We start from the raw sequence: 26,843 nt of genomic DNA on the forward strand, positions 1-26,843 counted from the left end.
GAACAAGAAACGGTTGGATTCAAGCCCTCTGAATAGAGCTATGGTCTTGGAAGGGCAACTCTTTCAATGAGTGCAAAAGTTGTCCCACAGAAAGAGGCAATAAGGATATCTTAGCCTTGGATGTGAATAGAACAACTAAAAAGAAGTCTGCTTCAGATAACTCCTCATCAAAAGTCTATACTCACACAGATTTAAGGCTAGGATTCACACTACTTTTGTGACTTTAAAAAATCTAAATTGAAATTTTGGTTACAAGTTGTCCCAGGTCACTAGTGCCCCATGGCAGAAGCAAACATATGTCCTTCTTTTAAAGAGGAAGGAACTCTAAGCCCAAACCACAAATTCCAAGGAATATGACCTCAAAATTAGAAATCACCAAAGACATGGGCATAAGCCACCATAAGCACTGTCAACAGAAACAATATTCTATAGATTCATCCCACAAATACTATAAATATTAGAAACTGTTAAGCTATAGACTGGGCATGGTGGCTCATACCTGTAACTGCAGCACTTTGGGAAGCCAAGGTGGGAGGACTGCTTGAGCCCAGGAGTTCGAGACTAGCATGGGCAATATAGTGAGACCCCATCTCTATTTAAAAAAAAGAAAAAGAAAAAAAGTGTTCTTTTTATAGAATATAAAATGAGTATATTTAATATGCCAAAATAAATGTTTTTAAAGACTTGAAAATGATAAAAGAACAAGAAACTATTAAGACTGGACAGGTAGACATGAAAAACAACCAAACAGAACTTCTAGAAATGAAAAAGTGTGAATAATAATGAAACTAGGAACCTCAGTGGATTAGACACAGCTAAAGAAGGAAGTAATGAACCAGAAGAGAACACTGGAGAAATTACCCAGAATCCAGTATAGAGAGACAACAGAATAGAAAATGAGAAAGAGAATTCAAAAACATAGAGGTTATTCTAAGTAGATCTAACATACATAGCTAATTGGAATTCTAGAAGAAAAGAAAATGGAGTATAGTAAATATTTAAAGAAAACATAATGAATGAGAATTTTCTAGAATTGATGAAAGACATGATTCCTCAGATTCAGGGAGCTCAGTGAATCCCAAATAGGATAAGTAGTGACAAATCTACACCTACACACTTTGCAGTGAAACCTAAGAACACTGAAGACAGATGATTAAAAGCATAGAGGAAAAAAAATAGATTATTTATAAAGGAACAACAGACTGAAAGCTGTCTTTCACAAGGAACAAAAAAAGCCAAAAGATATTAATATTGAAGATATCAAAACACTTTGATGTCTTTAAAGTGCTGACAAAAATGATCAACTTATAAATTCATACACAGCCAAAAAAAAAACCTGTTAAAGTTAAGAGAGGTGGCTTTAAAAAGTTAGGAGAGGCTGCCTGGCATGGTGGCTCACGCCTATAATCCCAGCACTTTGGGAGGCCAAGGCGGGCAGATCACGAGGTCAGGAGATCGAGACCATCCTGGCTTACATGGTGAAACCCTGTCTCTACTAAAAATACGAAAAATTAGCTGGGCGTGGTGGCGGGCACCTGTAGTCCCAGCTACTCGAGAGATTGAGGCAGGAGAATGGCATGAACCCGGGAGGCAGAGCTTGCAGTGAGCCGAGATCGCGCCACTGTACTCCAGCCTGGGTGACAGAGTGGGACTCAGTATAAAAAATAAAAAGATAAAAAGTTAGGAGAGGCCGGGCTCAGTAACTCATGCCTGTAATCCCAGCACTTTGGGAGGCTGAGACGAATGGATCCCCTGAGCTCAGGAGTTCAAGAATAGCCTGATCAACATAGTGAAACCCGATTTCTACTAAAAATACAAAACTTAGCCAGGCAGTAGTGGCATGCACCTGTAATCCCAGCTACTTGGGAGGCTGAGGCAGGAGAATCGCTTGAACCCAGGAGGTGGAGGTTGCAGTGAGCCACTGCACTGCAGCCTGGGTGTCAGAGTGAGACTATGTCTAAAAAAAAAGAGAGAGAGAAAATAAAGGCATTTTCAATAAACACAAACTGAGAAGGTTTACTACCAATAGACCCCCGCAAAGGAATTTCTAAAGAATGTACAATAGGAAGGAAAATGAACCCCCAAAAAATATCTACAATAGTGAACAAAGATTATCATGGTGGGTAGATCAAAGCCATAACTAAATGAATATAGAATAATCACAATAATATCTAATTTGTTAATTAAAACAAGATAGAATCAGAATCCCATATAACTACAGCACATAAATCAGGAATTATGTGATTGAAGTCAAAGCATGCTGAGGTCTTTGTATTGTTTAGCATATGGGTAAAGATACTAATTAGCTTAAGATTTTATTAAGTTAAATATGAATGATGAATTTTCTATCATAAATACTGAAATAATAGAGACAGAGTATATAACCTCCCTACTAATCATGGGGAGAAAATGGAATGAGAAAGAATAAAAACATTAATCCAAAGAAGGCAAGGATGGAAGGGGGAGAAGAATCAGAAAACCCACTAAATAGAAAGTTCACAATAAGTTGGTAGAAGTGAATCCAAGTATACTGGTATACTCAATATCAGACTAAATAACAAAACAAATTCTTGCCAAATACTATATACAGGAGATAGTTTTGTTTTGTTTTGAGACAGGGTCTTGCTTTGTTGACCAGGCTGGAGAGCAGTGGTACGATTACAGCCGACTGTAGCCTCTACCTCCCATGCTCAAAAGCAATCCTCCCATCTCAGCCCCCCAAGTAGCTAGGACTACAGGCGTGTGCCACCATGCCCAGCTAAGTTTCTTATTTTTTGTACAGACAGGGTCTCACTATGTTGCCCACGCTGGTCTCCAACTCCTGGCCTCAAGCAGTCCTCCTGCCTCAGCTTCCCAAAGTGCTGGGATTACAGGGGTAGAGCCACCATGCCCAGCCGAGATAGTTTTAATAAATGAGGGACACACAAAGGTTGAAAGAAAAAGGGTGGAAATAATTATGTATACTGGACTAATTTTTTTAAAGCTGGGGTAACTATTTCACATCATACAAAATAGACTTTAAGGCAAAAGGCATTACTGCAGAGAGTCACTACATATTAATAAGAAATTAAAGTCACTAGGAAAATATAGAAATTTTAAACTTATATGTACTTTTGTATATCAAATACTTAAAAATTTAAAATGATAATCATTACTTCAAGAATTTGACAAACCTATCACAGTGGCAGTTTTTAACATATTTCTTTTAATAACATATTAAGAAAAAAGTTCATAGAGAATGTTTGAGCAATACAGTCAATCAGCTCTAACTAATCTGCATGTAGCATATGATACCCTGCAAACTGTATTCTTTTCAGCTGCTCATGGAACACTTACGAAATTTCACTATGTCCATAAAGCAAACCTCAACAAATTAGTATACAGACCAAATTCTCTGACTACAGTGCAAGTTTCTCTCCTAATATACTTGGAGACAGAAGTATTTTTTAAACAACTCAGGAGTTGCTCATACTGGAAACAGTATTTTACATATTTTAGTTCTTGAAGGGTGGTTACATTAACATAGTGTGGTATATATGACAACTGTGTTTGTTAGAACATCTCAGTTCTCCCACCATTCAGGGTAATTGAGTTTATTCTGCCTTGTCTGTATGCATCAGAACTTTTGAATACTGTTTCATTGTTTTCTATGTATAATCTCTCCAAAAGCAAATTTGGGTAATACCTTCAAAAACAACTCAAAGATTCACAAAATAATCCACCTGAGAAAATTTTCTAAATCACATCCTATCAATTTCAAAATCATGCCTAATACTTATGAAGAGTTAAATTAGTTATGAACAATTTGTGTAACTATGGAAACATGAGAGAAACAGTTTCCTGGAAGAATAAAACTTCAGCAATAGAAAACTTTATGGAACTAGCTGAAATTAGCCCACAAAAGAACATTATCTTTAAATCCTTACTAACGTTGAGTAAATTACTATTAAGCTATAGAAATATTTGAGTGGGCCTCTTTGTGTTAAGGGTTGAATACCTTAAAGATAAAGGAGGGGTAGGAATAGCAGAAGTTCTCGAAGTAATCTTTTATTTAAAATGTCAGAAAATTAAAATATGTCACATAAGTCTGCAAAATAGAGATAACAGTGTTTTATTTGCATACCCAGAGAATGCTGAAGACTCAAACCGCAATAGGACTAATAAAGGGATTTGGTAAGATGACAACATACAAGGAAAAAATCTGTAAGGCAATAGCTTTCATGTTTACCAGCAGTAATCAATTAATAATACATACACACACAAGATGTTTATTGCGACTTTATTACAAATAGGGAAAATGTGGGTTATAACCTGGCTGTATGTCAAGTTATAAGTCATATAATGCAATATGCAGTTTTGAAAAAGAATGAGTTATATTCATATATTGACCTAAAAAGACTTATGATATATATATGAGTGGAAAAAAGCCAATAGCAAAAATATATATACACTATAATCTCATTTTTATTAAAAGAGAAAGAGAAGTCCGGGTGCGGTGGCTCATGCCTGTAATCCCAGGACTTTGGGAGGCTGAGGTGGGTGGATCTCTTGAGTCCAGGAGTTCGAGACCAGCCTGACCAACATAGTGAAACCCTATCTCTACTAAAAATACAAAAATTAGCTGGGCATGTTGGCGCATGCCTGTAATCCCAGCTACTCAGGAGGCTGAGACAGGAGAATACCTTGAAACCGGGAGGCGGAGGTTGCAGTAAGCTGAGATTGTGCCAGTGCACTCCAGCTTGGGCAACAGAATAAGACTCCATCTCAAAAAAAAAATAAAAATAAAAAGGAGAGAAAGAGAATATTAATATACACACAATAAGGATTACTTTGAGATATATTTTTATGCAAATCCACTTAATATCAATATCAATGCCTACAATAAAATATCCAACAGCCAAAATTAAAAGCAGGAAGATAAACCCAAAGCATAATGACTAAAATGGAAAGAAGTAAAGCAGAATTACATTCCATAAAACATTTGCAACGCAAAACAAAGCCACAAAAATGCTTCTCCTAAATAAGAAATACCAGATGCTAAAAAAAAAAAAAAGGAAAAAATTTAATTTTAGGAAGAATGCACTACAATTTTAGTATCATAGACTAGTTAAATATATTAGTGGAAACAGAAAAGCAATGGATGCTTCAGTAAGTAAGGTGTGAAATCCAATAATGGAAAACACATTTCTCTAAACTCCTAACACTTCTGACACCAAATGTGTGGGTTTTCCACACTAAGCAATTTTCCAGTTCTCTATGGACACCAACAGGGTGTCCTACAATTTAATTTTGATACTACTGGCCCAAAGTTAGCACAGCCCTCACAGGTTAAGGGCTCAGTGCCACAAGAGTGTCCCCACTTCAGTTGGCATTCGCCAAGTTCAGACTTCCCGTACTTCTGACCAACTAGCTATAATAGATCAGGGGTTCCAAAACCCCTTCCTCAGATATGATTATTTGCTAGAATGGCACACAGAACTCAGGAAGGCACTTAGGTTTACTAGTCTATTATAAAGGATAAAACTCAAAATCAGCCAAGAGGAAGAGATGCATAGGGCATGGTTTGTGGGAGAAGCACAGAGCTTCCATGCCTTCTCATGTGCACAACCCTCCAGCACCTTCATATATTTACCAACCAGGAAGTCCTCTGAACATTTTCGGCCAGAGTTTTTATGAAGTGTCATTAAGTAGGCATAATTGGTTAAATCACTGGCCATTGATAGGTGACCTCCAGCTTCCCTCCCCTTTCTCATGGGTCGGGGATATGAGGCTGAATGTTCCAATCCTTTAATCATACGCTTGGTTCTCCTGGCAATCAGCTCCCCCATCCTCAGAGCTTTCCAAAAGTTGCCTCATTAACATAAACTCAGATGTAGGTGAAAGGGGCGTGTTATGAACAACAAAAGATGTTCCTTTTACCTTAATCATTTTAGAGCTTTTTTAGGAACTGGGGACAAAACCCAAATATTATAACAAAAGATGCCACTATCATCTTTCAGAAAGTTACAAGGGTTTTAGGAGCTCTGTGCTAGGAAGGGGGATCAAGGAGACAAGATGTATATTTCTTATGTCACGCCATTTTAAAAAAAATAAGGATGAAATAGACAACTGCGCAAGAAAAAGTTATTGACCTAGAAAACAGACTCAGAGACCTAAGCTGAAAATCTGTTCAATGCCAAATTTTAAATATGAAAATTTATAGACAATGATGTAATACAACAGAGCTAGCAAATAAATGGCTCCTCCTCACTCCTCTCCTCCCCACCCAGCCCTCTCTCACAACAGTCATCAGTAATCTTTACCTGCAATCTTTTCCTCTGAGCCAAGACAAGACCAGAAGGTTCTTAACCTAGCATTTTGGGCAGCCTCTATCCAATGCTTATAGTTGCAAAGTAAGATTAAAATAATTTGCTTCTATAGAGACAATTACATCATCCAAAAATAATGGGAAAAAGTGAAAGAAAATAACTTGTCATTTTTTTAGTAGGAGAGGATCCAAGATAAGAATTCAGCCTAAAAATGGATAAGGCACACACAAGGTCTCTTCAAGATGTAAGAAGAAGACATTTAGATATATTCTTGTTAAATCCCTGAACTTTAGAGATAGAGATGGCTTGAAACAACTAAGGAAAACATTTCAGGCCATCACAGGTAAGAATAGCTTGAGATTATCCTACTGAGGTGCTTAAAAAAAATTCACAAATCCACAGAACCTGCATAAATTCTCCATTGGGCAACTTTATCTTCAAAGAATGACTCAAGGGGCATTGGCTTAGATAAACCACAGTTATTTAAAAATAAATAATGTAAGCATTAGGAGAAATATTGATACATAGTAAAATTTAATTTGTTTGTATAGCAGCCCTTATAAATTAGAAAAGATATTTTAAATGTGTGCAGTTCTGTCAATCTTAAATGAATTAGAACCAATTAGGTGAGTTCTAGTAGTAGACAACCAATTTCCTGTTAAGGAGTCCAAAGTTGTTTTTTTCTTTGTAATAGATTAAAATATGAATTTAGATTAATAAAATGATTAGACTGAGTTTTTCCTTTAAGTATTAAGGTGCTATGTCATTGCATAAAAAAACCATTGATTTTAAAACACACCATTATATAAGTACCACTCAGAAAGTGAAAAATCACTTTAAGCTATTACTCAATGCTTTCTTGTTGCTGATTTTTATTTTATACTTTTTGAAGGTGCTCATGTAGGCTTATTGAGACATGTAAGTAATCATACTATGAAGAGCTATGAGCAAGTTCACGCCTATGGAAACAATGATAACTCTTAGACCTTCCACCTAGCTGGCAGCCATTGTAGGATGCCAGTAAGACACAACCTGACTTTAGGGATGTTAACGTGTGAAAAATATGTGCCTTAGAATTGATTAAATATGACACATTAAGTAAGTTACCTTCCAGGTGGGTTTAAAAGGAAAGAAGGTACTTAAAACAGATAAATATGATTGGATGTGACACAGACTGTACTACAGGAATGTACAAAATGCCTTGACTCACTCTACAGAGAAGCTTTTCTAGTCGGAGCACAGAGATGTCCTTGGAGAAGGTAGAATTGAAAAGGAGAAAACTCCAGTATGATAGAGTTCAAATATGACAGGCTAGGTAAAATGCCCCTGGGATCTGGGGATTCAAGTCATGATCACCAGGCTCTTACAGTACTGATGCTGCTGGTGCCACCATAAGGTGATGAGGGGACAGCAGTGTCCCTCTGCTGGTAGGCATCCAGTATCTATTGTTGCGAGAGTGCATGCATGCATGAGTGCATGAGAGACCGAATAAGTGAGTAAGTGCATGCGGTAGGGTTGTCCGGGGCCCAGCATAACAGCTGTTCTCTTTTCCCTTGTCACCCTCAGAGAAACTGGAGAGCGAGAAGCTAAATGTGGCTGAGGTCACCCAGTCAGAGATTGCTCAGAAGCAAAAACTGCAGACTGTCCTGGAGAAGATCAATGAAACCCTGAAACTTCCTCCCAGAAGCATCAAGTGGAATGTGGATTGTGAGTTGAACAAAGGAAAGGGGCACCATTAAACAATGCCTGTGGTCCCTGCCATGGGGCTTCCCCAAGAAGCCATCCATAAGCTTGGCAGGCTTCGGGGCAGGGGGGCCAAACTCATTTATCTTTGAACAAGATGCTCCGCTTCCTTAGAACTTGGAAGAAGTTCCGTACGTACCCTTGGGGGAAAATAACAAAATGTCAAAATCTCACGTTCCTCTTCTGTAAAAGGCTTTCCATAGAAACCTCATGTGAAATGGCAAAGGGAAGGAAACTCATTCACTGAGCTACTTTCTTCTAAGTCCCAGCTCAGCCTTTTGAGAAAGCTGTTGTCTGCAGCTTGGAGAGGCTTGGAAAGCTGAGGTCCCCACATCCACACAGCTGAGAAGCAGGGAGCAAGGATTCAGCTCTGTGTATTGCAAAGCCCACACCTTTCTAACCCCCCTTCATTTTCTAGAAAGAGCAAAGATATGGCTGAGATCATAGGCACTGGAACAAGATGTTAAAATTCACTTTTTTACAGCTAGCATAGCTCAGAGACCTCAGAAAGCATACATTGTTAGTTTATAATAATTATTAGTTTATAAATTATTAGTTCATTTGCTGCTTCAAAGGCCTGGTGTCTAATACAGACTTAATGAGTCCCTATCAGAATTAATCGGGATTAGGTGAATCTAGCAATAACAACTGGATTCCAAAGTTTATTGTAATAGATAAGAATAGGAACTTAGATTAATAAAAGATTAGATTAGACTGTGTTTTGCCTTTAGGTATTAAGAGGTTAAGTACTATGCTTTATTGCGTCTAACTTATACAACTTAAAATCAACAGCCTCCTACGAAAAAAAAAAAAGAGAAAAAACCTTTCAAACTTGGGAAAGAAAAAGGCATCTTCACCTCTAAAGTTAGAAACCCAGTAACTGCCAGTCACAATCTCTCCAGCAGGTCTCTAACATCTGACATTGGGGCTGAGACACCAAGTGCCTCCTCAACATAATTACACATTTTCGTGCACAGCGTGATGAGCTACTTTGCACAGCAGTGTGACGCTGGGAACAGGGCACAGGGCATTCTCTGCCCGCAGAGGGAGACACCTGAGGGCAGGAGGAGGGAGGCCTGCTCTGGGCCCTAGATGCTATCAAGGAGAGGGGCTGTTTCCCTGTGTTCCAGGAATGCTAGTATTGTCAATGGGGGAGAACAAGGCAGCGCAGGGAGGTTGATGACTAGTTTGAGAAATGTGTCTGCATTTTAAAAATCCACAGTAGTCATAAACATTAGAGAAGTCCTCTAATGAAGACTGCTGCTTAGTTTGGTTTGATCCTGTCTCTTACTCCTTTGAATATGGACCACCTCCCTGTACCCCTCCAAAAAAAAATAAGTCAAACATCATTTAACTTATCATGGCACCCAATCTGGGAAAGGCTGAGATAGAAGAACAGAGTCTTTTATTATTATTATTATTATTATTATTATTATTATTATTATTATTATTTTTGTAGAGAGTCTCTCTGTTGCCCAGGCTGGAGTGCAGTGGCGTGACCTCGGCTCACTGCAACCTCCACCTCCCAGGTTCAAGCGATTCTCATGCCTCAGCCTCCCGAGTAGCTAGGATTACAGGCATGTGCCACCATGCTCAGCTAATTTCTTTTGTATTTTACTAGCTATGGGGTTTCACCATGTTGCCCAGGCAGGTCTCGAACTCCTGAGCTCAGGCAATCCACCTGCCTCGGCCTCCCAGATTGCCAGAATTACAGGCACGAGCCACCACGCCACGCCTGGCCTAGAACAGGGTCTTTTAAAGCCACATGAAGAACATTGTCTCCAGCGGCTTTGAATGATTTGTTTGGTTTATGCTTACTTTAATTTCTTATAGGGAAGTGTGTGCAAGAAAAATCATCACTCATATTACCATGCTAATCTAACTGTTTTCATTTGTTTGTTTCATTTCACTTGTTTCATTTGTTACTAGTTACATCACTGCATCATTTTGCTTGGTCAGGTCATATACACTTTTTTTTTTTTTTTTGAGACAGAGTCTTGCTGTGTTGCCCAGGCTGAAGTGAAGTGGCACGATCTCGGCTCACTGCAACCTCTGCCTCCCGGGTTCAAGCAATTCTCCTGCCTCAGCCTCCTTAGTAGCTGGGATAACAGGGGTGCCCCACTACGGCCACCTAATTTTTGTATTTTTAGTAGAGACGGGAATTCGCCATGGTCAGGCTGGTCTCAAAGTCCTGACCTCAGGTGATCCACCCGCCTCGGCCTCCCAAAGTGCCAGGATTACAGGCATGAGCCACTGCACCCAGCCCAAGTCATAATACACTTTTGTGTTTCGTTATTTTTCTCTTGATCTTACATCACACGTATTTTCTACATTCCCTCATGGTCTTTGTAGTTAAAATTTTTGATAGTTGTTTCTATTTCATAGGGTAGATATCCCATAGTTAACTTAAATCCTAGGTTGATGTTGATGCCTATCCTTTTAGGATGTTTCCCTAACTATTTCTAATATCAGATAGCACCAAACTGAATGTCTTAGCTTGTGCCTCTTTTTTGCTTCTCTTGAATTACTCCCCTTAGACAGATTTCCAGAACTGAGATGGATTACTAGGTCAGAGGGAATAATTATCTCATCTAGGTGGCTAGCTCCCTGTGATGCCTTGGGGCTTTTGAAGAGCTGGGCTTGTTTACAAAGTCACAGTGGCTGCTTCCATAAGGAATGTGGCAGGCACAACTCCTGGGGGAAAAGTTCTGTCTCCTCCTGTCTCGGTTACCTTCCCTGGATATAAACCTGAGGACACTGTGGCACCTCTCCGCTTAGGATGAGGGTGGCAGGGACAGGCTGCTGAGTTACCAAGGTCCTTGATCTGGGGCTTTAGGGATTTCTTCTTCTTTTTTTTTTTTTTCTAATTCACAACAGTAATTTTCATTATTGAAAATTTACAAAGTGCAGATAAAATAAATTTAAATATTTACATTTAACATTTATTATGCTTGTATGTCTTGTACTCTTCTAAACACTTTATGTATTTTAATCTTTGTAATCTTCACTCACCCATCTGAAGTAAGAATTCTTTTATTCCCATGTTACAGATGGGAAAATCGGGGGAAAGAGAGGTTAAGAAACTATGAAGGTAACCTTCATGAGGGCAGGGACTTTTGTCTTTTCACTGCCCACCTAGAGACAAGAACCACGAACACTGTGCTGTGTTCAAGTTCTGTGTGTGTCTGTACATGTGTAATAAGTAGTATATAATATTTTATATATGTATATATAAAAAACTTTTAACAAAAATGAGATCAACCTGTTTATGTTGTTTGGAAGATGTATATATTGACAGATCATTAAATATTCTTCTATATGTCACTTTTAATACTATATAATGTGACATTATATGGATCTACCACAATTTATTTAACTGATAATGGATTTTTAGATTGTTTTCCATTTTCCCACTGATATTAATACAGCAGGATGCATTCACCCTGCTTGTAGCCATAATTACTTCTTTAGGATAAATACCCAAGAGTGGTATTTTAGGGCCAAAGGGTGGGAGCATTTTTAAAGTCATAATACATAATGTTAAATTACCTCCAGAAAAATTACACCAATTTCTGTTTCCACCACAGGACATGTCTGGAAGACTATTTCTAACTCGACAGCCTTGTTTTAAATACTGCTTTCCCGCCCTAGAGTGACACTTAGCCTTGCAGCTGCGGTTCCTGGCTTGCATAGTGAGGCCTAGGTGCTTGCTCTTATCCCGTATGTTGCCCTCCTGACTTGACTGCAGGCACATGTTGGCCTCAGCTTCTGTTGAGCACCAGGGAAAAAATTCCCAGGAGCTGTGTTGAGAGGCAGCAATGATGAGGGTGCACAGATGTTCAACAGTGGGTAGACTGTTTTAATTGAAAAAATGGCATATTTTTATTCTAAAGAATATTTCAAAATAGGAAAAAAGGCTGGGCACTGTGGCTCACACCTGTAATCCCAGCACTTTGGAAGGCCAAGGTGGGTGGATCACCTGAGGTCAGGACTTTGAGACCAGCCTGGCCAAATGGCAAAACCCCATCTCTACTAAAAAATACAAAAATTAGCCCAGCATGGTGGCACATACCTGTAATCCCAGCTACTTGGGAGACTGAGGCAGGAGATTCACTTGAACCCGGGAGGTGGAGCTTGCAGTGAGCCAAGATTGTGCCAGTGCACTCCAGCCTGGGTGACAGAATGAGACTCCGTCTCAAAAAAAAGAAAAAAGAGGGGAAAAAAAAAAAAACTATCAGGCTGGGCACAGTGGCTCACACCTGTAATCCCAGCACTTCGGGAGGCCAAGGTGGGTGGATCACCTGAGGTCAAGAGTTTGAGACTAGCCTGGCCAACATGGTGAAACTCTGTCTCTACTAAAAGCACAAAAATTAGCCAGGCATGGTGGCACGTACCTATAATCCCAGCTACTCGGGAGGCTGAGTCGGGAGAATCCCTTGAACCCGGGAGGTGTTGGTTGCAGTGAGCTGAGATCCAGTCATTGCACTCCAACCTGGGCGACAAGAGCAAAACTCCACCCCCCCCCAAAAAAAACTATCTTTCCACTCTAGCATAACTATTTTCATTTTTTAAAATATATTCCTTTCCAAATCCCACATTTGTGTGTGTATATGTAGATATACATACATTTGTATATGCTTTTATGTATGCATATATCCATAAATGTATATTTATAGCTATGTATATTACATACATATACACATGTATATAGATATATAGACCTATATACACATACATACATATATATGGGTATACTGTCTTACCTATGATTTTCAATGCATGTAAACTATTCATTATGTGGACATACCATAACTTCTTAAAGCAGTAGTTATTCAACTATGGTTGGTCCAAAACTAGAGATTTGCAAGGAGAAACTCTAGCATCACCAAGGAGAAGACAAGAAGTCATGGGTAGGCTGTAGGCTGCAGTTAGGACTCCAGAATCCTCACTTTAACCAGAGCAGTTGTACTTTTTTCATGAGTTTTAACTATCTGCTTCTAGAACAAAGGATTTCTGTGCTTAATATTAAAAAGTTTGAAAAATGCTGATCTAAACCATCCTCTTGTTATTGGACATAGTGTTTTCCAGGGTTTTAAAAAATTATAGTATATTACACAGTAACATCTTAGTACACGTAGCATAGTATGTATGTGTGTGAGACTATAGACTCTTTCTTTCTTAAAAAATCCCAGGAGGATAGAGCATTCATTGAACAAGTCTGACGTCTATATGATGCTTACGATATAGCTCTGCATTGCTCACCAAGACAGTGGAGATGGTGTACAATGTCACCAGGGGATAAGAACAACTTGTTTGATCACAACTTTTCTAGCATTATGTTTTGCCATTAAAGGGGAGAGGGGTAGCAAATGTTCTTACAACCCTCACTGACACCAGGTAGTGGGCCAGTAGTTCTGATCATTAGAGCAAACCTGGATTGGCCTCTGATGGTGACCACACCATGTCAGTGGGTCACAGTGGGTCAGTGCCACATCAGGATCTTTGTTTGAGGCTGTAAGTCTGAGTAAAACTTAGCTAACAAGGCCCGAAAGCCCAAAATTGAAACCTTCTGGAAGGCTAGGAGTTCAGAGCAGTTCAGCTTCTGTTTGTGGTGATGGTGAGCTGCTGTTCATAATCAGTAGAAAACCTTCTTTGAAGTAGCAGTGATAACAAGAAACCCTAATGAGTTACAAAGGAATGTCTGAATCATTCTCTTTTCTTAGTGGTTTCTCAAAGCTTCTGCTAAAGCAGACTCACTGATCCCAGGGAAGACAGAATGACATCCTAATAATGGGCCTAGTGCATGCAAAGTACACAAAATAGGCATTTTTTTTGTTATTCCCTTAAATGCCCCCTGTAATGAAGAGCCATGAAGCTGGTAGGACTGTGAAGGCAGGCAAAATATCTGGTGAATCTTGCCTTTGATGAGAAAGAAAGGGAAGAAAGCTGGCATGTTTTAGTTGCCTAGGTGCCAGGTAATTTCACATAAGGTATAATAAAAAAATATCAGCCATCCCTGGGCACGTGCTGTGTTCCAGGAGCATCAGAGAGAAAACTCCCAGGAGACATGTTGAGAGGCAGGAATGATAGGGGCGCACAAATGTTCACAGTGGCTAGAATTTGTTTTAATTGAAAAGATGGCAGATTTTTATTCTAAAGAATATTTTGAAATAGGAAAAAAATTAAGACTATCCACTCCAGTGTAACTATTTTCATTTTTTTTTTTTTTTTAATGAAATGTTTTGGGAAATCATTACAACCTGTACGTCCACATAGGTTCTGTCACTTCCATTTGTAAATATGAGCAAATTAAGGCTCAGAGGCCTTCGGTGGCCTAGCCTACCCAAGGCCATGTAGCCAGTAAATAAATGGTAGATTATAAAGTTAGAATTCAGGCTCCAGTCTGCCTGACCCTCTGTGCACCTCACTGAGTCTTTTTCTCCTCATCTAGTGAGAAAACTACAACCCAGTGTGACCCAGCCTTCTCTGGTGTAAATGGCTTGACTTTAACATGACTCAGCAGCTTTGGCAGCACCCTGGCTCAGTAACATCCCGTCCCAGCTGCTCCTTAAAGGACATTGCCTACAGTGACCATAGTGACACTCACGGAAGTAACATAGCCCTTTGAATGTCTCTCTCATGCCTTCTTCCAAGGATCTTAAAACCCTGAACCAAGGAAGAGACCTAGTGTTCCTGACTCAGAGTTTATTTATTAAGGGCCTGCTTTGTGTACAATCTTGAGACAAGTGTAGTAGTGATAATCCAAAGTTCATGGTTAAGTGGGAAGGGAAAAGGAGTGCAGAGCAGACATGCTTATGGTGATTGGAGTGGAGTGGGCAGGGACATGGGACTGGGCGAGAGCTGATCTGAGCTCAGAACTCAGCAGTTGTCAGGGTCCTGATGGGAACCTGGGATTAGAGAGGTGCTACATTGGAAATGTGGCAATAATAGACCCAAGAAGGAGCCCCATGGGACCTGGCAAAGAACTGAGGGAGCCAGGCATGGTGGCACATCCCTGTAGTCCCAGCTACTCCACAAAGGCCAAGGCGGGAGGATTGCTTGAGCCTAGGAGTTCAAGGCTGCAGTGAGCTAGGATTGTGCCACTGCACTCCAGCCTAAGCAACAGAGCAAGACCCTGCTTCAAAAGTAAGAAAGATTTGAGGGGGCCCAGAGTGAGGCCTGTGATGACCACAGGTGTCCCCTGACCCTCAGGCATGGTAGAAAGGGACATTGGGTGGATATATTAGGCTGCTCATGTATTGCCATTAAGAAAGGCATGAGGCTGGGTAATTTATAAATAAAAGAGGTTTAATTGGCCAGCATCTGCGTGGCTTCTAGGGAGGCCTCAGGGACCTGTAACTCATGGCAGAAGGCAAAGTGGGAACAGGCACTTAATATGGCAAAAGCAGGAGCAAGAGAGAGAGTGAGCGGCGGGAAGGTGCCATATACTTTTCAACCACCAAATCACATGTGAGAGTACAAGTGTACTTATCACCAAGGGGATGGCACTAAGCCATTCATGAGGGATCCACCCCCACGATCCAAATACCTCCCACCAGGCCCCACCTCCAACACTGGGGATTACATTTCAGCATGAGATTTGGGCAGGGACAAATATCCAAACTCTATCAGTGGGGTACTGCTACACTTTGAACATCTGCTTATATTGCCTAGAACCTAGAAGAAGATACTGTAATTTTTCAATCTTCTTTCATTTCAGCTGTTCATGCCAAGAGCCTGGTGGCCATCTTACACCTGCTCGTCGCTCTGTCTCAGTATTTCCGGGCACCAATTCGACTCCCAGACCATGTTTCCATCCAAGTGGTTGTGGTCCAGGTAAGCCAGATAACACTACAAACATCTGTGTCTTTAAAGAGTCGTAGAGGTGGAGTTCCTGTGGTGCGTCAAGTAGGTCATTAGAAGGATGGCTGCATGAAGGCTGAGTGAGCCTGGGTGTGCAGTATATTGGGAGGCACTGAGTGAGCTTTCTGTTGCGTGTTGGCTTCCCCTGGTAAGTGTATACAAGATGGAAGAGCGTGTGCTTGTGTATAGATAGCTTTGTGTGGGGTATGTGCCTATGGCTTATGTGTTTTTGTCTGTGAGTTTTCTGTGTAACGTGTAGTTGAGGGTGTGTGGTATGTATGTGTGCTGTGTGTCAGGAGGAAAGTGTGTGTGTGTGTGTGTGTGTGTGTGTGTACAGGAGTGTACAGGTGCCCTGCAAATCATGGAGAATCATACTATTTTGGTTAAACAAATGATACTTAGGTATGGGGAGAAAGATATCTGTGCATATGAGGGAGTGTGTGTGTACATATGCATGTGTTTGAGAGAGACCCCAACTGGTCATGTCTGTATTGAAGGCACTGCCACTTTTCACCCACCCACAGAAGCACAGCTGGGATCTCAAGTCATCTTTTCCAGATTGTTGGATGGAATTTCCATTCACATATGGCTGTGTAATTTCCACAATGAGGGTGTGCTCTCTCCCTGTGACTATCTCACTCTGCTCCTAACCCCATTAAATACCCAAATTCAATTTTATTTTCCAACTTTATACCCATTTAGCAAAAGGTCATCCTTTTGTTTGCTTGTTTCTGTTCTTTTCCAAATAAACATGCAGCGAGGGAGAGTGCTCCATCTAAGCAGCTCCCTGGCGATCCAGGCTCTGGAATAGGGAATGATAACAGTGGCTGTGCCATCCCTTGGTGAGAAAAAGCCTTGAGGGCTGGTAGACTTTGCCCGATCAGATCAGGCCAGATTAACGGATTTGTTTCTTCCACACCTCTGGGTACTTAACTCCACTAAGCATCAAGAAGGTATAACAGGAATATGACACCTCGGCCCTGCCTGCTGAGGAGATAGGACTACAAATAAGAAGCAGAGAGGGCTTATAGAAAATGGGAATATGTGTGGCTCAGATACTGACTGCCACTGGCCAAAAGGTCCTAATTGTCCTTGTTATTGAGCTCTTCAGTTGTATCAAACATGGCACTAAGCATTTTATGTCTGCTATGGATATGTGGCCAACTCAGAGTACTCTGGTTCAAGCATCTTCCTAGTGAGTCCAGGTCATCTCTATCGTGTTATTTTTACCAATCAGTAATGCGTGAATACAATTCTTTATGTTTTTAAGAAGTACAATTAGGGAGGCAGGGATGAATAGGTGAACATGGTCCCCATAGGTGGGAGCACAGAGAGTTTTAGGTACATGTCACTGTACATTTGTCAAAACCAATAGAATGGACAGCACCAAGAGTGAACCCTAATGTCAACTATAGACTTTGGGTGATAGTGACAACCATATCAATTATAAGCTCATCAGTTGTTAAAAGTGCATCATTCTGGTGTAGGATGTTGAAAGTGGGTGAGGCCATGTATGTGTCAGGGCAGGGAATATATAGGAAATCTCTGGAAATGTCTGTACCTTCCTCTCAATTTTGCTGTGAACCTCAGACTGCTCTGGAAAATATAGTCTTTTTTTTTTTTTTAATCAGGGTTCCTGGAACAGTTCATGAAAGAATACTTTAAAAGTGACCATATATCACTAACATTGAAATTAAAAAAAATTATTTTCATAAGTAAACATACTGTTGTTATATTCATTTATACTAGCTCTCTTATCACTAGAGGAGATAAATACTTTTATTTAAGTTGCCCTTCTTTATCTTCTCTTTTGTGATAAATCCAGTCCAGTTCTTTGTGCATAAATTTGTTGAACATCTTAAGACTTTTCTTATCTGCTAGAATAAACAGCCTCTAACAGAAATAATAAAATCTGCCTGTTGGAATTACTACAGACTGAACAACAACTGAAAATGTGAGCAGGAGAGAGGGCGCTTCTATTTTGAAACAGTGGTCATTGCAAGCCTTGTCTCCTGCCTTATTTTGAGCACAATTATAGGCCATCAGAAGGCTGTTGTCGGTTTAATTTCTCCTGTAGGCTGTTTTGTTAGCATGAGGGAGAAAAGAGGACATGTTCCATAAAATGGCATTAATGCACGTCAGGTTTTATGGGGTGTTTTTGCTTTATCAAGTTGAACAGGCACAGAAGCAAGACTCAGAATTGGTGGTGAGTCACAGACTGAACCACAGGGAGAACTCTTTAGGGAACAAATAATGGGTGGAGGTGAATCACGATGCTGTGTGAGGGGTTATTTAACCCAGATTTCTTTTCCATTCTATGCAGAAGCATTTAATTTTGCATAAAGTTGGAGGTGAGGTTTTATCTCTGAATGGCCATGCAGGACAAGGACACAGATTCCATTAGCCCCACATGAAAACATTGCCTGTGTTGAAAGTGCATGTGGAAAGAAGTCCTGATTTATCTTCACCTGGTCCTCTTTAAATGATTGATTTTTTTTTTCTTTTACCTCCTTTTTTTGTTTTGATCAGTCCATTCTTAATCTAAGCCAGATAGATTCTTGGCCTTATCCAGCTCTTCCTTTCTTCTGTGAAAGTATTTTGCAAGGACGCTGGGTTCTGTGGCTGTTTGTGGAACTTTGGGCAGGAGGCTCGAGAAGGCAGGGCTCAGGTGAGCCACCCATGTGCAGAGGCTCCTTCCTTCTTCACACTCATCTCAGCCTTGGGGAAGGTGCATTTGCTTTGTCAGTGCTTGCTGTGTCACAGCATCCTCCAGGTGTCTGGTGCTGGTGGTAGAGGGACCTAGTAGGATGAATCTCCCACCTCACACCCATCAGAAAGTCTTCCCGAACCCCAACATTACCTCCTTCATCAGCTCCCATGCCCACACAGTGCTATTTAAACCCTCCAAACTGGCACCCAGAGCTGCCCCAACTGGTGGCGGCCGCCCTCCCCCGGAGGGCCTCTGGAACACATTTGTGCATCCTGTCTCTGCCTCTTGGCTGGGGCCATTCCTCCCATTGAAATAACCCCTTCTCAGTGTCCAGCTCCAGCGCCCCCTCCACTTGGAAGGTTTCTCTGACCATTCTAGCTAAAAGTGCTTGCTCCTGGCCTACGTTCAGCACTTTCTGCAGAGGGTGACCACGTAATCTATTATTCATGACACTTTTGAGATGAAAGCGAATCTTACTAATATGCTAGTCATCAGGGGGATAAACCAGGACTGTTTTGGGGAAACCATTCAGGTGTCTGCTTCATCTACCCCAATTGACTCTAAGCTCTTCAAGGGCAGAAACTATATCATATACTCCATAGTATTTGTTCTAACTCCAGCACAGGGCCTTGTACACAGAAGGCACTGATTAATGAACTAAACAAGAAAGAGGATAAGTTGATGGGAGAAGGGTGGACAGATGATGGATGGATGGACGGATGGACAGATGGTTGGATGGATGGATGGACGGATGAGTTTCTAACATACTTAACCTTTTCTCAGAGAATAAGCTAGTTACCTGAGTGACAGCTGTACTCCTTATTTAAAAGCTCCCATACTTATCAGTTAAGGAAAAAAAAAAAAAACCCTCTCTCTTGTCTGAATTCCCTGAGTTGGCCTCAGTTCCTCCACCCAGCCCCCCAGTTAAATGTGTTTCTCAGCTTCCCTCTGTGGCCCCAGCTGGAGGGCAGACACACCCTGGCCTTCATTTCCATTTGGTTTATTGTGGATCACTCCAGGAGGCAAACAGTTTGCTTCCAGCAGAATGTCTTCCAATAAAGAAAGGAAAGATTCACCATCCAAGAAACAGCCTACTTGTTTGGACTAAACACTAATTGCACTTGCGTCCTAATGGTTCAGTCCAGTCCCAGAAAATCAGGACCTCCTTTCACTTCCAGCATTATCTTATCTCGGGTACATTTCTTAAACACCAGTAACTTTCTCAATGTCAGGAATGCTCATCAGTGTTTCTGTATTTTTCTAAAGCATAGTTTTCTCTTCTCCTCCCAACCCCTTTCCCCACCCCCATTTCAGAAACGAGAAGGAATCCTCCAGTCTCGGCAAATCCAAGAGGAAATAACTGGTAACACAGAGTATGTCAACACCATTGTTGCCAGCGATTCTGTAATGGAACACAGATGTTTCTCCGAAATTCATCCATTTGCTGATATTTAGTTTTCATTTATTGGGATTGCAGGAGGGATTAGACTTCAGCCAATGATTATAGTTTAGCCTTTTCCATGCATTCAAAACATGCCTCTCAATGCTTAAGGTACAAACTTGGGTGGGGAAGTGGGGAGAGGGAATTAGCAGTGATTGAAAAATTCTAATTTTGTGCCACTCCAGGAAAAAGTGTGCCCAAAAAAAGCCAACCCAGCATGAAATCGTCATGCCATAAACTCTGGGTTGAATTTAAATTGTTAACCTTCAAAAGGACGTTTTTCTTCCTTTTTTGAATCGATTTATTTGGTCACGTGCCATGACCCAGAAAGCCTCTCTACCTTAGAGTTGTCTTTTGGTTTAGGGTGGTTTTTTTCCCCATTTATTTTTAGAAATTGGGATATTAGAACCTATCAAAAGTTTGCCCTGGGGAACAGGAGTTTTGTCCTCAAGCAGAAAAAAATGGATAGTGTGAGGTAAGTTTGTGATCACAAGAACTGAGCCCTGGCCCATGCAAAGCCAGGCAGTTAGCTTTCAGCACCCCTGCTCCCCAGACTTTTCTCTGAGGCCCCCTTCAACAAGAGCAGCGTAGTGCAAAGAGCAGAGGCTGCAAAGCCAACCCAACTTGAGTTCAAATCCAGGCTCTGCCACTTGCTCACCAGGTGAGTCCCTTAACCTCTCTGACCTCAGTTTCCCCACCCAGAGAGGTAGGGAGGATTTATTGTGGTCACAGTTGTGACTTCATTCCTTTACCCTCTGAAGCTGCTGTTCCAGCTTTTCTCCAGCACAACTGACCCTTAACTCCCAAGCCCATCCAGTCTCTAGGAGGTTCCCGCCCTCTCCACAGCCATGGCTGCCACAGGAGTCCGGGGCACTGCCCATCTAGATCACATTGTGTACATGGCTTAACAAGGACTAAGGCGCATGGGCATTCCAGGCCAAGACTAGGGGCAAGAGATGTAGAGTGGCCTTTCCCAAGATGCCCTGTTTATGGCCGATGGAGACCCCATCAAGCAGCCTCCGTATACCTCAGAGGCCAGTCTTGGTAGCCAAAGGGTCAACTGATCTATAGGGCATACCTTGGCCTTGGTTCTGTGAGGGATGGGAGGAGCCAGGCCTGCTGGGAAAGGAGAATTCCTCACTGTCCCACTGCCCACCACCCCTCCCACATGCTGGGCTTGCCTGTGCCCACTATTTCACCTCTGGGAAAGAAGACAACAGAGCAGAGAGGAGCATGGCCTGGGAGAAACTCCCAAACCAGGGAGTGTGAAGTTTCAGATTCTTGAATAATCTCTCGGATGCATGTTATGCTTTCTATGGCCCCTTTCTCTGCCCCAAAGACATAAACATGGATGCAATGTCCTAATAATGACAACACAGTACAATTTATGGGGCACTTTCCTATCTATTGATGTTCATAGTAAACACATGAAGCCATGATTACACCCACTAAAACCCTACAGCCCAAGGGTGTGGAAGGAGACTGTGCCCTTGGTTTACCCAGCACTTAACTCCAAGTTCATTCTTCTTTCCAGTGCACTGCTTGCATGTGCTCACTTAGTGGGTGACAGGTGTGCAGATGGATAAACCAATATAATAATCATTATGAGAACCAAAAGTGTATTTGGAAAAAAGTGTTTTCAGCATTTACTACATACTAGGAATTATGCTGCAATATTTCTAGGTATTAAATCATTTAATAATCACAACATCCGATTGAAGTATTTACCATAATTATCTTCATTTTAGAGATGAGAGACCTGGTGCCCAGAAAGGTTCATTAGCTTGCCCAAGGTCACTGTATGAGTTTGTTTTCACGCTGCTGATAAAGACATAGCTGAAACTGGGAATGAAAAAGGGTTTAATTGGACTTACAGTTCCACATGGCTGGAGAGGCCTCAGAATCATGACAGGAGGCAAAAGGCTCTTCTTACATGGTGGTGGCAAGAGAAAATGGGGAAGAAGCAAAAGAGGAAACCCTGATAAACCCATCAGATCTCATGAGAATTATTCATTATCACAAGAATAGCATGGGAAAGATCAGTTTCAATTAGTCTTTTCATGATTCAATTACTTCCCCCTAGGTCCCTCACAACACGTGGGAATTCTGGGAGATACAGTTCAGGTTGAGATTTGGGTAGGGACACAGCCAAACCGTATCAGTCACACAGCAAAAAAAATCACTCAATCACTCGGTGCAATTTGAACCTCAATGATCTGTCTTTAAAGTTTGTGCTCTTGATACTATGCTGCTTCTCTGCTATGAGTGTGGTTCCAGTTCCTGCACTCTTTGAGAAAACCTACCCTGGGTCAATGGCAGGTGCATCTTGGTGGATACTACAGGATGGGCAGGAGAGAAACAAAGCTGACCTGCCCACAGCAACCTAGGCAGTAAAATTCTACATTGAGGGGTTGCCTGAGCTCACTCATAAGAATCCTAAGATTTTCTGGTTGGAAATCTTCAGCCCCCTGAGTCCGATATTCTTTAACTACAAGCAATAATATGATTTTATTTAAGGCAAAAAGTAATCCTTTGGGCATCACTGTGCCAGATTTTGCATTACACCACTATGTCCGTGTAACGGGGAAAAAATGGGTGGTAATGTGGTAAAGTCTCAATAATTGGAGGCCGTGCAGAATAAAATGTCAATGGAAGGAAGCTTTTTGAGTTCCTCAACCAAGGGCAGGTGGGTGGCAGGCAGCATGGGGTGGGCTTCCAGCAATGATGGAGTGTCCCTTCAGAGGATTGGCCTCTTGTAAGGGACAAGAAAAGAGTCACACTATTTTCTTTCTCTTTTTCCTCCAGGGCTCTTTCCGGGAGGCATGGTAAGTCGCATAAGAATGTCCCCTGGCACTGGTGGCTGCACTGGGGCTTTAGTTAATTCTGCAGCAGCTGGGAAGAACAGGCCCTCAGCTTGCCACCTGGATATATGTCTGCACCAGCCTGGCTGACATGGCCAGTTGGGTTGGGAGGGACAGCTTACTGGTGGGAAGAAGACTACCTACACCTGCGCAGTCATCTTGAAATTTATCAGGCCATTGACCTTGCCATTTATGAAGCACTTTTGTAGCTATTGTTGTTCACAGTAAACATATGAAGCCACGATTATACCCCCTGAGACCCCACAGCCCAAGGGTGAGGGAAGAGATTATGATCTTGGTTTATCCAGCACTTAACTCCAAGTTTATTATTCTTTCCAGTACACTACTTGCAAGTGCTTATTTAGTGAATGATAGGTGTGCAGATGGATAAACCAATATAATAATCATAAAGAGAACCAAAAGTGTCCTCTGAAAAAAAATGTTTTGAGCATTTACTATGTCCTAGGAAGTATGCTAAAGTGTTTCTAGATATTAAGTCATCTAATGCTTATAACATCCCACTGAAATATTTACTGTAATTATCCTCATTTTAGAGATGAGAGACCTGGAGCCCAGAAAGATTCATTAGCTTGCCCGAGGCTTCTGGATGGGTCCTGGGCATTTTCAGGGCAGGTTTGCACTAATTATCTCATGCAAATAAAGGAAGACATGCACGAACACAGGGACTGTCCCCTCTCACCACTCTGTCCTTCTAGAGACTGTCTTCTCTTCCTTCCCTCATTGCAGCTCCTAACATAGAGGCTGCAGCAAGGAGAATCCCTGCAGGGAGCATGGCTTTGCTATTTTCTATGATCCTGATATTTACTGTGGGTAATATTTTGAAATATTTCAACCATGCTAAAAATTATTCCCTTCAGGAGACCATGTCGGAGTTTACAGAGCACGCGCATGCTTGTTCTCACCCTTCATCCTCATGACAAACCTAAGGGAGGGTTATTTTTAAAATAACGTTCTATAGAAGAGGAAACTAAGACACAAAGAGTTGAAGTGGCCTAGATCACTTAAGAGGAAGAGCTCATACCCCATCCTGGAGCTCCCTGGCTCCTAGCCCTCTTCTCTGTGCCCTCTGCCAGCTTGTTTGTCATGGGTCTCCTGTTTTTGAAAATTGGGGGGTGAAATGATTTAATATTTGGATAACATTCCCCCTCTACTGAGGTTCAGAAACACCTGAACAATAGCTGAATCAGGATATAATGGAATACAGTGAAGGGAAATGACTAATCCGGGGTCACACTGCCTAAGAGAACCCTGAGTCTGCCCCAACCCAATAATGTACATGTGCATGGACACAGACACAGGCTCCCAGGGTGAGAATCCCCCCAAATCTTAGTCCCAAATCACATTCCAGAGTTCCCAGCAGTCTGTACCCCAGAGGCTTCCCATCAGTCGTTGACTTTGTGACCTTGAGAGGCCTGTGGCTCTGGGGCCCGAGGTGGGCTTCCCTGCCAGGAACCGGCTCTTGGGCTCCATGTTGTGTTTCCCTGTTTTTCAGAACGTGATGCCTTTGACACCTTGTTCGACCACGCCCCAGACAAGCTGAATGTGGTGAAAAAGGTGGGAAAGGGGTGTCTAGGACAGAGAGAGGGAAGCGAGATGCAGCAGGACATTGGGAAAACCCATCCCTGCAGCTCGGGAGCTTCCTGCTGGAACTGATGGCATCACCTAATCTCTGCACACACACGGCTTTCCCCCTTGTCATCCATGTACCTGTCTGTTCCTTACTGAATGTTGCACCCGGGCTTTTTCCTCTCCATCAGCATGAGCAGCCTGTCATGCTGCTGTCATCCCACCCAGGCTAACCCCAGCAATCCCAGTCTTCCCCGCTCCTCACAGAATTCCCTGTCTCCCTGGCCTAGGCACGTGTGCTGAAGAAAGGACAGGATGGAGAGACCCAGTGGAATCTTTTTATCTCAGTTCCCCACTCAGACACTCCACCTGTCATTCTGCCTCTTGGGACCTCCTTGTTCCTTACACACCCTGAGTTGTATGGGACTGCAAGACCTAGAGCCTGTGGCCCTCCCTGTGCACTCAAGGGCCTTTGCAGAGAGACCTTCTGGGCCCAGGGCTCTTGGCTGGGCCTGATCCCGTGCTTTCACCCTCACCCTCGCCCTCGCCCTCACCCTCATGGGAGTCATGGGGCAGCCGCGGGCTCCTGTACTAGTGCAAATCCCCAGCTCTGGGCCTGCTTTGCTTCTCTTTTAGACACTCATCACTTTCGTGAACAAGCACCTGAATAAACTGAACCTGGAGGTCACAGAACTGGAAACCCAGGTGGGTGACAGACCCTAGCACAGGTGGAGGCAGGGCCCTGCCCTACAGCCCCTGTTCCAAGTGGTCCACCACACATGGCCAGGAGGGCTTTCCCAGCTGAGGGGAATGAGGGCACGGGGATCTGTCCTACTCTGAGGGGTGGACTGAATCTCTGCGGATTTTTTTCCAAATTTTTATGGTGAAAAGTTACAAGAATGAATACTCATATACCCTTCACCTGGATGCACCGATTATTAGTATTTGGCCACACCTTTCTCTGCACCCCTAAATGCTTGAGCATATGTCTGTAAAGAACAAGCACATTCTCTTAGATAGCCACAATACGGTTATCAAAGACAGGCCGTTTTAACATAATACATTAATCTGTTTAGATTGAATCATATGAAATTGCTGACATTCGACTTTTTTTTTGGTTTTTGTTTTGTTTTTTGAGATAGAGTTTTACTCTTGTTGCCCAGGCTGGAGTGCAGTGGCAAGATCTTGGCTCACTTCAACCTCTGCCTCCCAGGTTCAAGCGATTCTCCTGCCTCAGCCTCCCAAGTAGCTGGGATTACAGGCATGTGCCACCATGTCCGGCTAATTTTTTGTATTCAGTAGAGACGAGATTTCACCGTGTTGGTCAGGCTGGTCTCGAACTCCTGACCTCAGGTGATCCACCCACCTTGGCCTCCCCAAGTGCCGGGATTATCGGCATGAGCCATCACGCCCAGCCGACTGTTTTTAACCTACTAAAATGGCAACGTCATGTGGTTGGAAAAAACACTGTTCAGATTTTGCCGCTTGTCCAGTTTGCTCACATGCTGCATTTACTTGTCATGTCTCTTTAGTGTCTTTTTAACATAGAACAACTCCTTGGCCTTTCTTGGCGTGGCATTGACACTTTTTGAAGCGTTCAGGCCAGCTGGTTTATAGACTGTCTTTTCCCTGCGTATTAGATTCAGGTCATCATTTTCATCAACAGCACTCCCCATGTAAGGCTTTGTTCTTCCTGCGTCATCCCAGGAGGAGGCACTCTGTCCATTAGCCCCACTGCTAGTGATAACTTGGATTATTTGGTTAGGGTGGTATTCACCGGATTTCCCTATTATAAAGTTATTTTTCCCCTCTTTATACTTAACTAATCTTTATTGGGGAGATACTTTGAGCGAGATGAATCCTGTTTCCCCACCTCCTTTCATTCTTGGTGAGCTTCTGCCTTGTGCTTCTCTTTCAATCGTCTGGGTACCTCCTTTTATTTTAAAGGCAAATGCCAGTCTGTCGCTGAGCTCCACCTGAGTGTGTCTAGACTGTGTGAAATGAGCTTCATGTACTCTTGTAGGAAGTAAGGAACGTTCTGGAAAAGTGACGCTTCCTTTAGTGAGCTAGAATGGGCCCTGGAATGATTAGCTCGTTTTTCAAGGGCAGGGAGTGCTATGACAGAGGTCACTGCCAAGCACTTTGGGTTTCTGCGGTTTTATCTGCTATTCCTACCAAGTTAGTGGAACCAGCCATAGGAGGTGAGGAGCAGTCTCAGCCTGGCATTCAGAGCTGTGAATGACCCCAACCCTAACCCAAGGTCACCCCTGAGCTCACAGATTGGATTCTTTTACTCCTAACTCCTCCTCACCACAGCTCGAATAAAGCTC

At 42.2% G+C, this 26,843-nt stretch overlaps 1 protein-coding gene across 1 annotated transcript in view; it reads left to right on the top strand.

Moving 5' to 3' along the window:
- The window catches only part of PARVA (parvin alpha), a 167,121-nt gene that overhangs the window by 120,816 nt on the left and 19,462 nt on the right, over window positions 1-26,843 (top strand). Inside the window, exons 5-10 of the mRNA XM_003910205.5 lie at window positions 7,875-8,015; window positions 15,772-15,887; window positions 19,939-19,997; window positions 22,871-22,890; window positions 24,440-24,501; window positions 25,150-25,218. Coding sequence (XP_003910254.3) covers window positions 7,875-8,015; window positions 15,772-15,887; window positions 19,939-19,997; window positions 22,871-22,890; window positions 24,440-24,501; window positions 25,150-25,218 — 467 coding nt within the window. The remainder of the gene's footprint in view (window positions 1-7,874; window positions 8,016-15,771; window positions 15,888-19,938; window positions 19,998-22,870; window positions 22,891-24,439; window positions 24,502-25,149; window positions 25,219-26,843) is intronic.

This window comes from Papio anubis, chromosome 12 (genome assembly GCF_008728515.1).
Source record: "Papio anubis isolate 15944 chromosome 12, Panubis1.0, whole genome shotgun sequence".
In the NCBI taxonomy this organism is placed as follows: domain Eukaryota; kingdom Metazoa; phylum Chordata; class Mammalia; order Primates; family Cercopithecidae; genus Papio; species Papio anubis.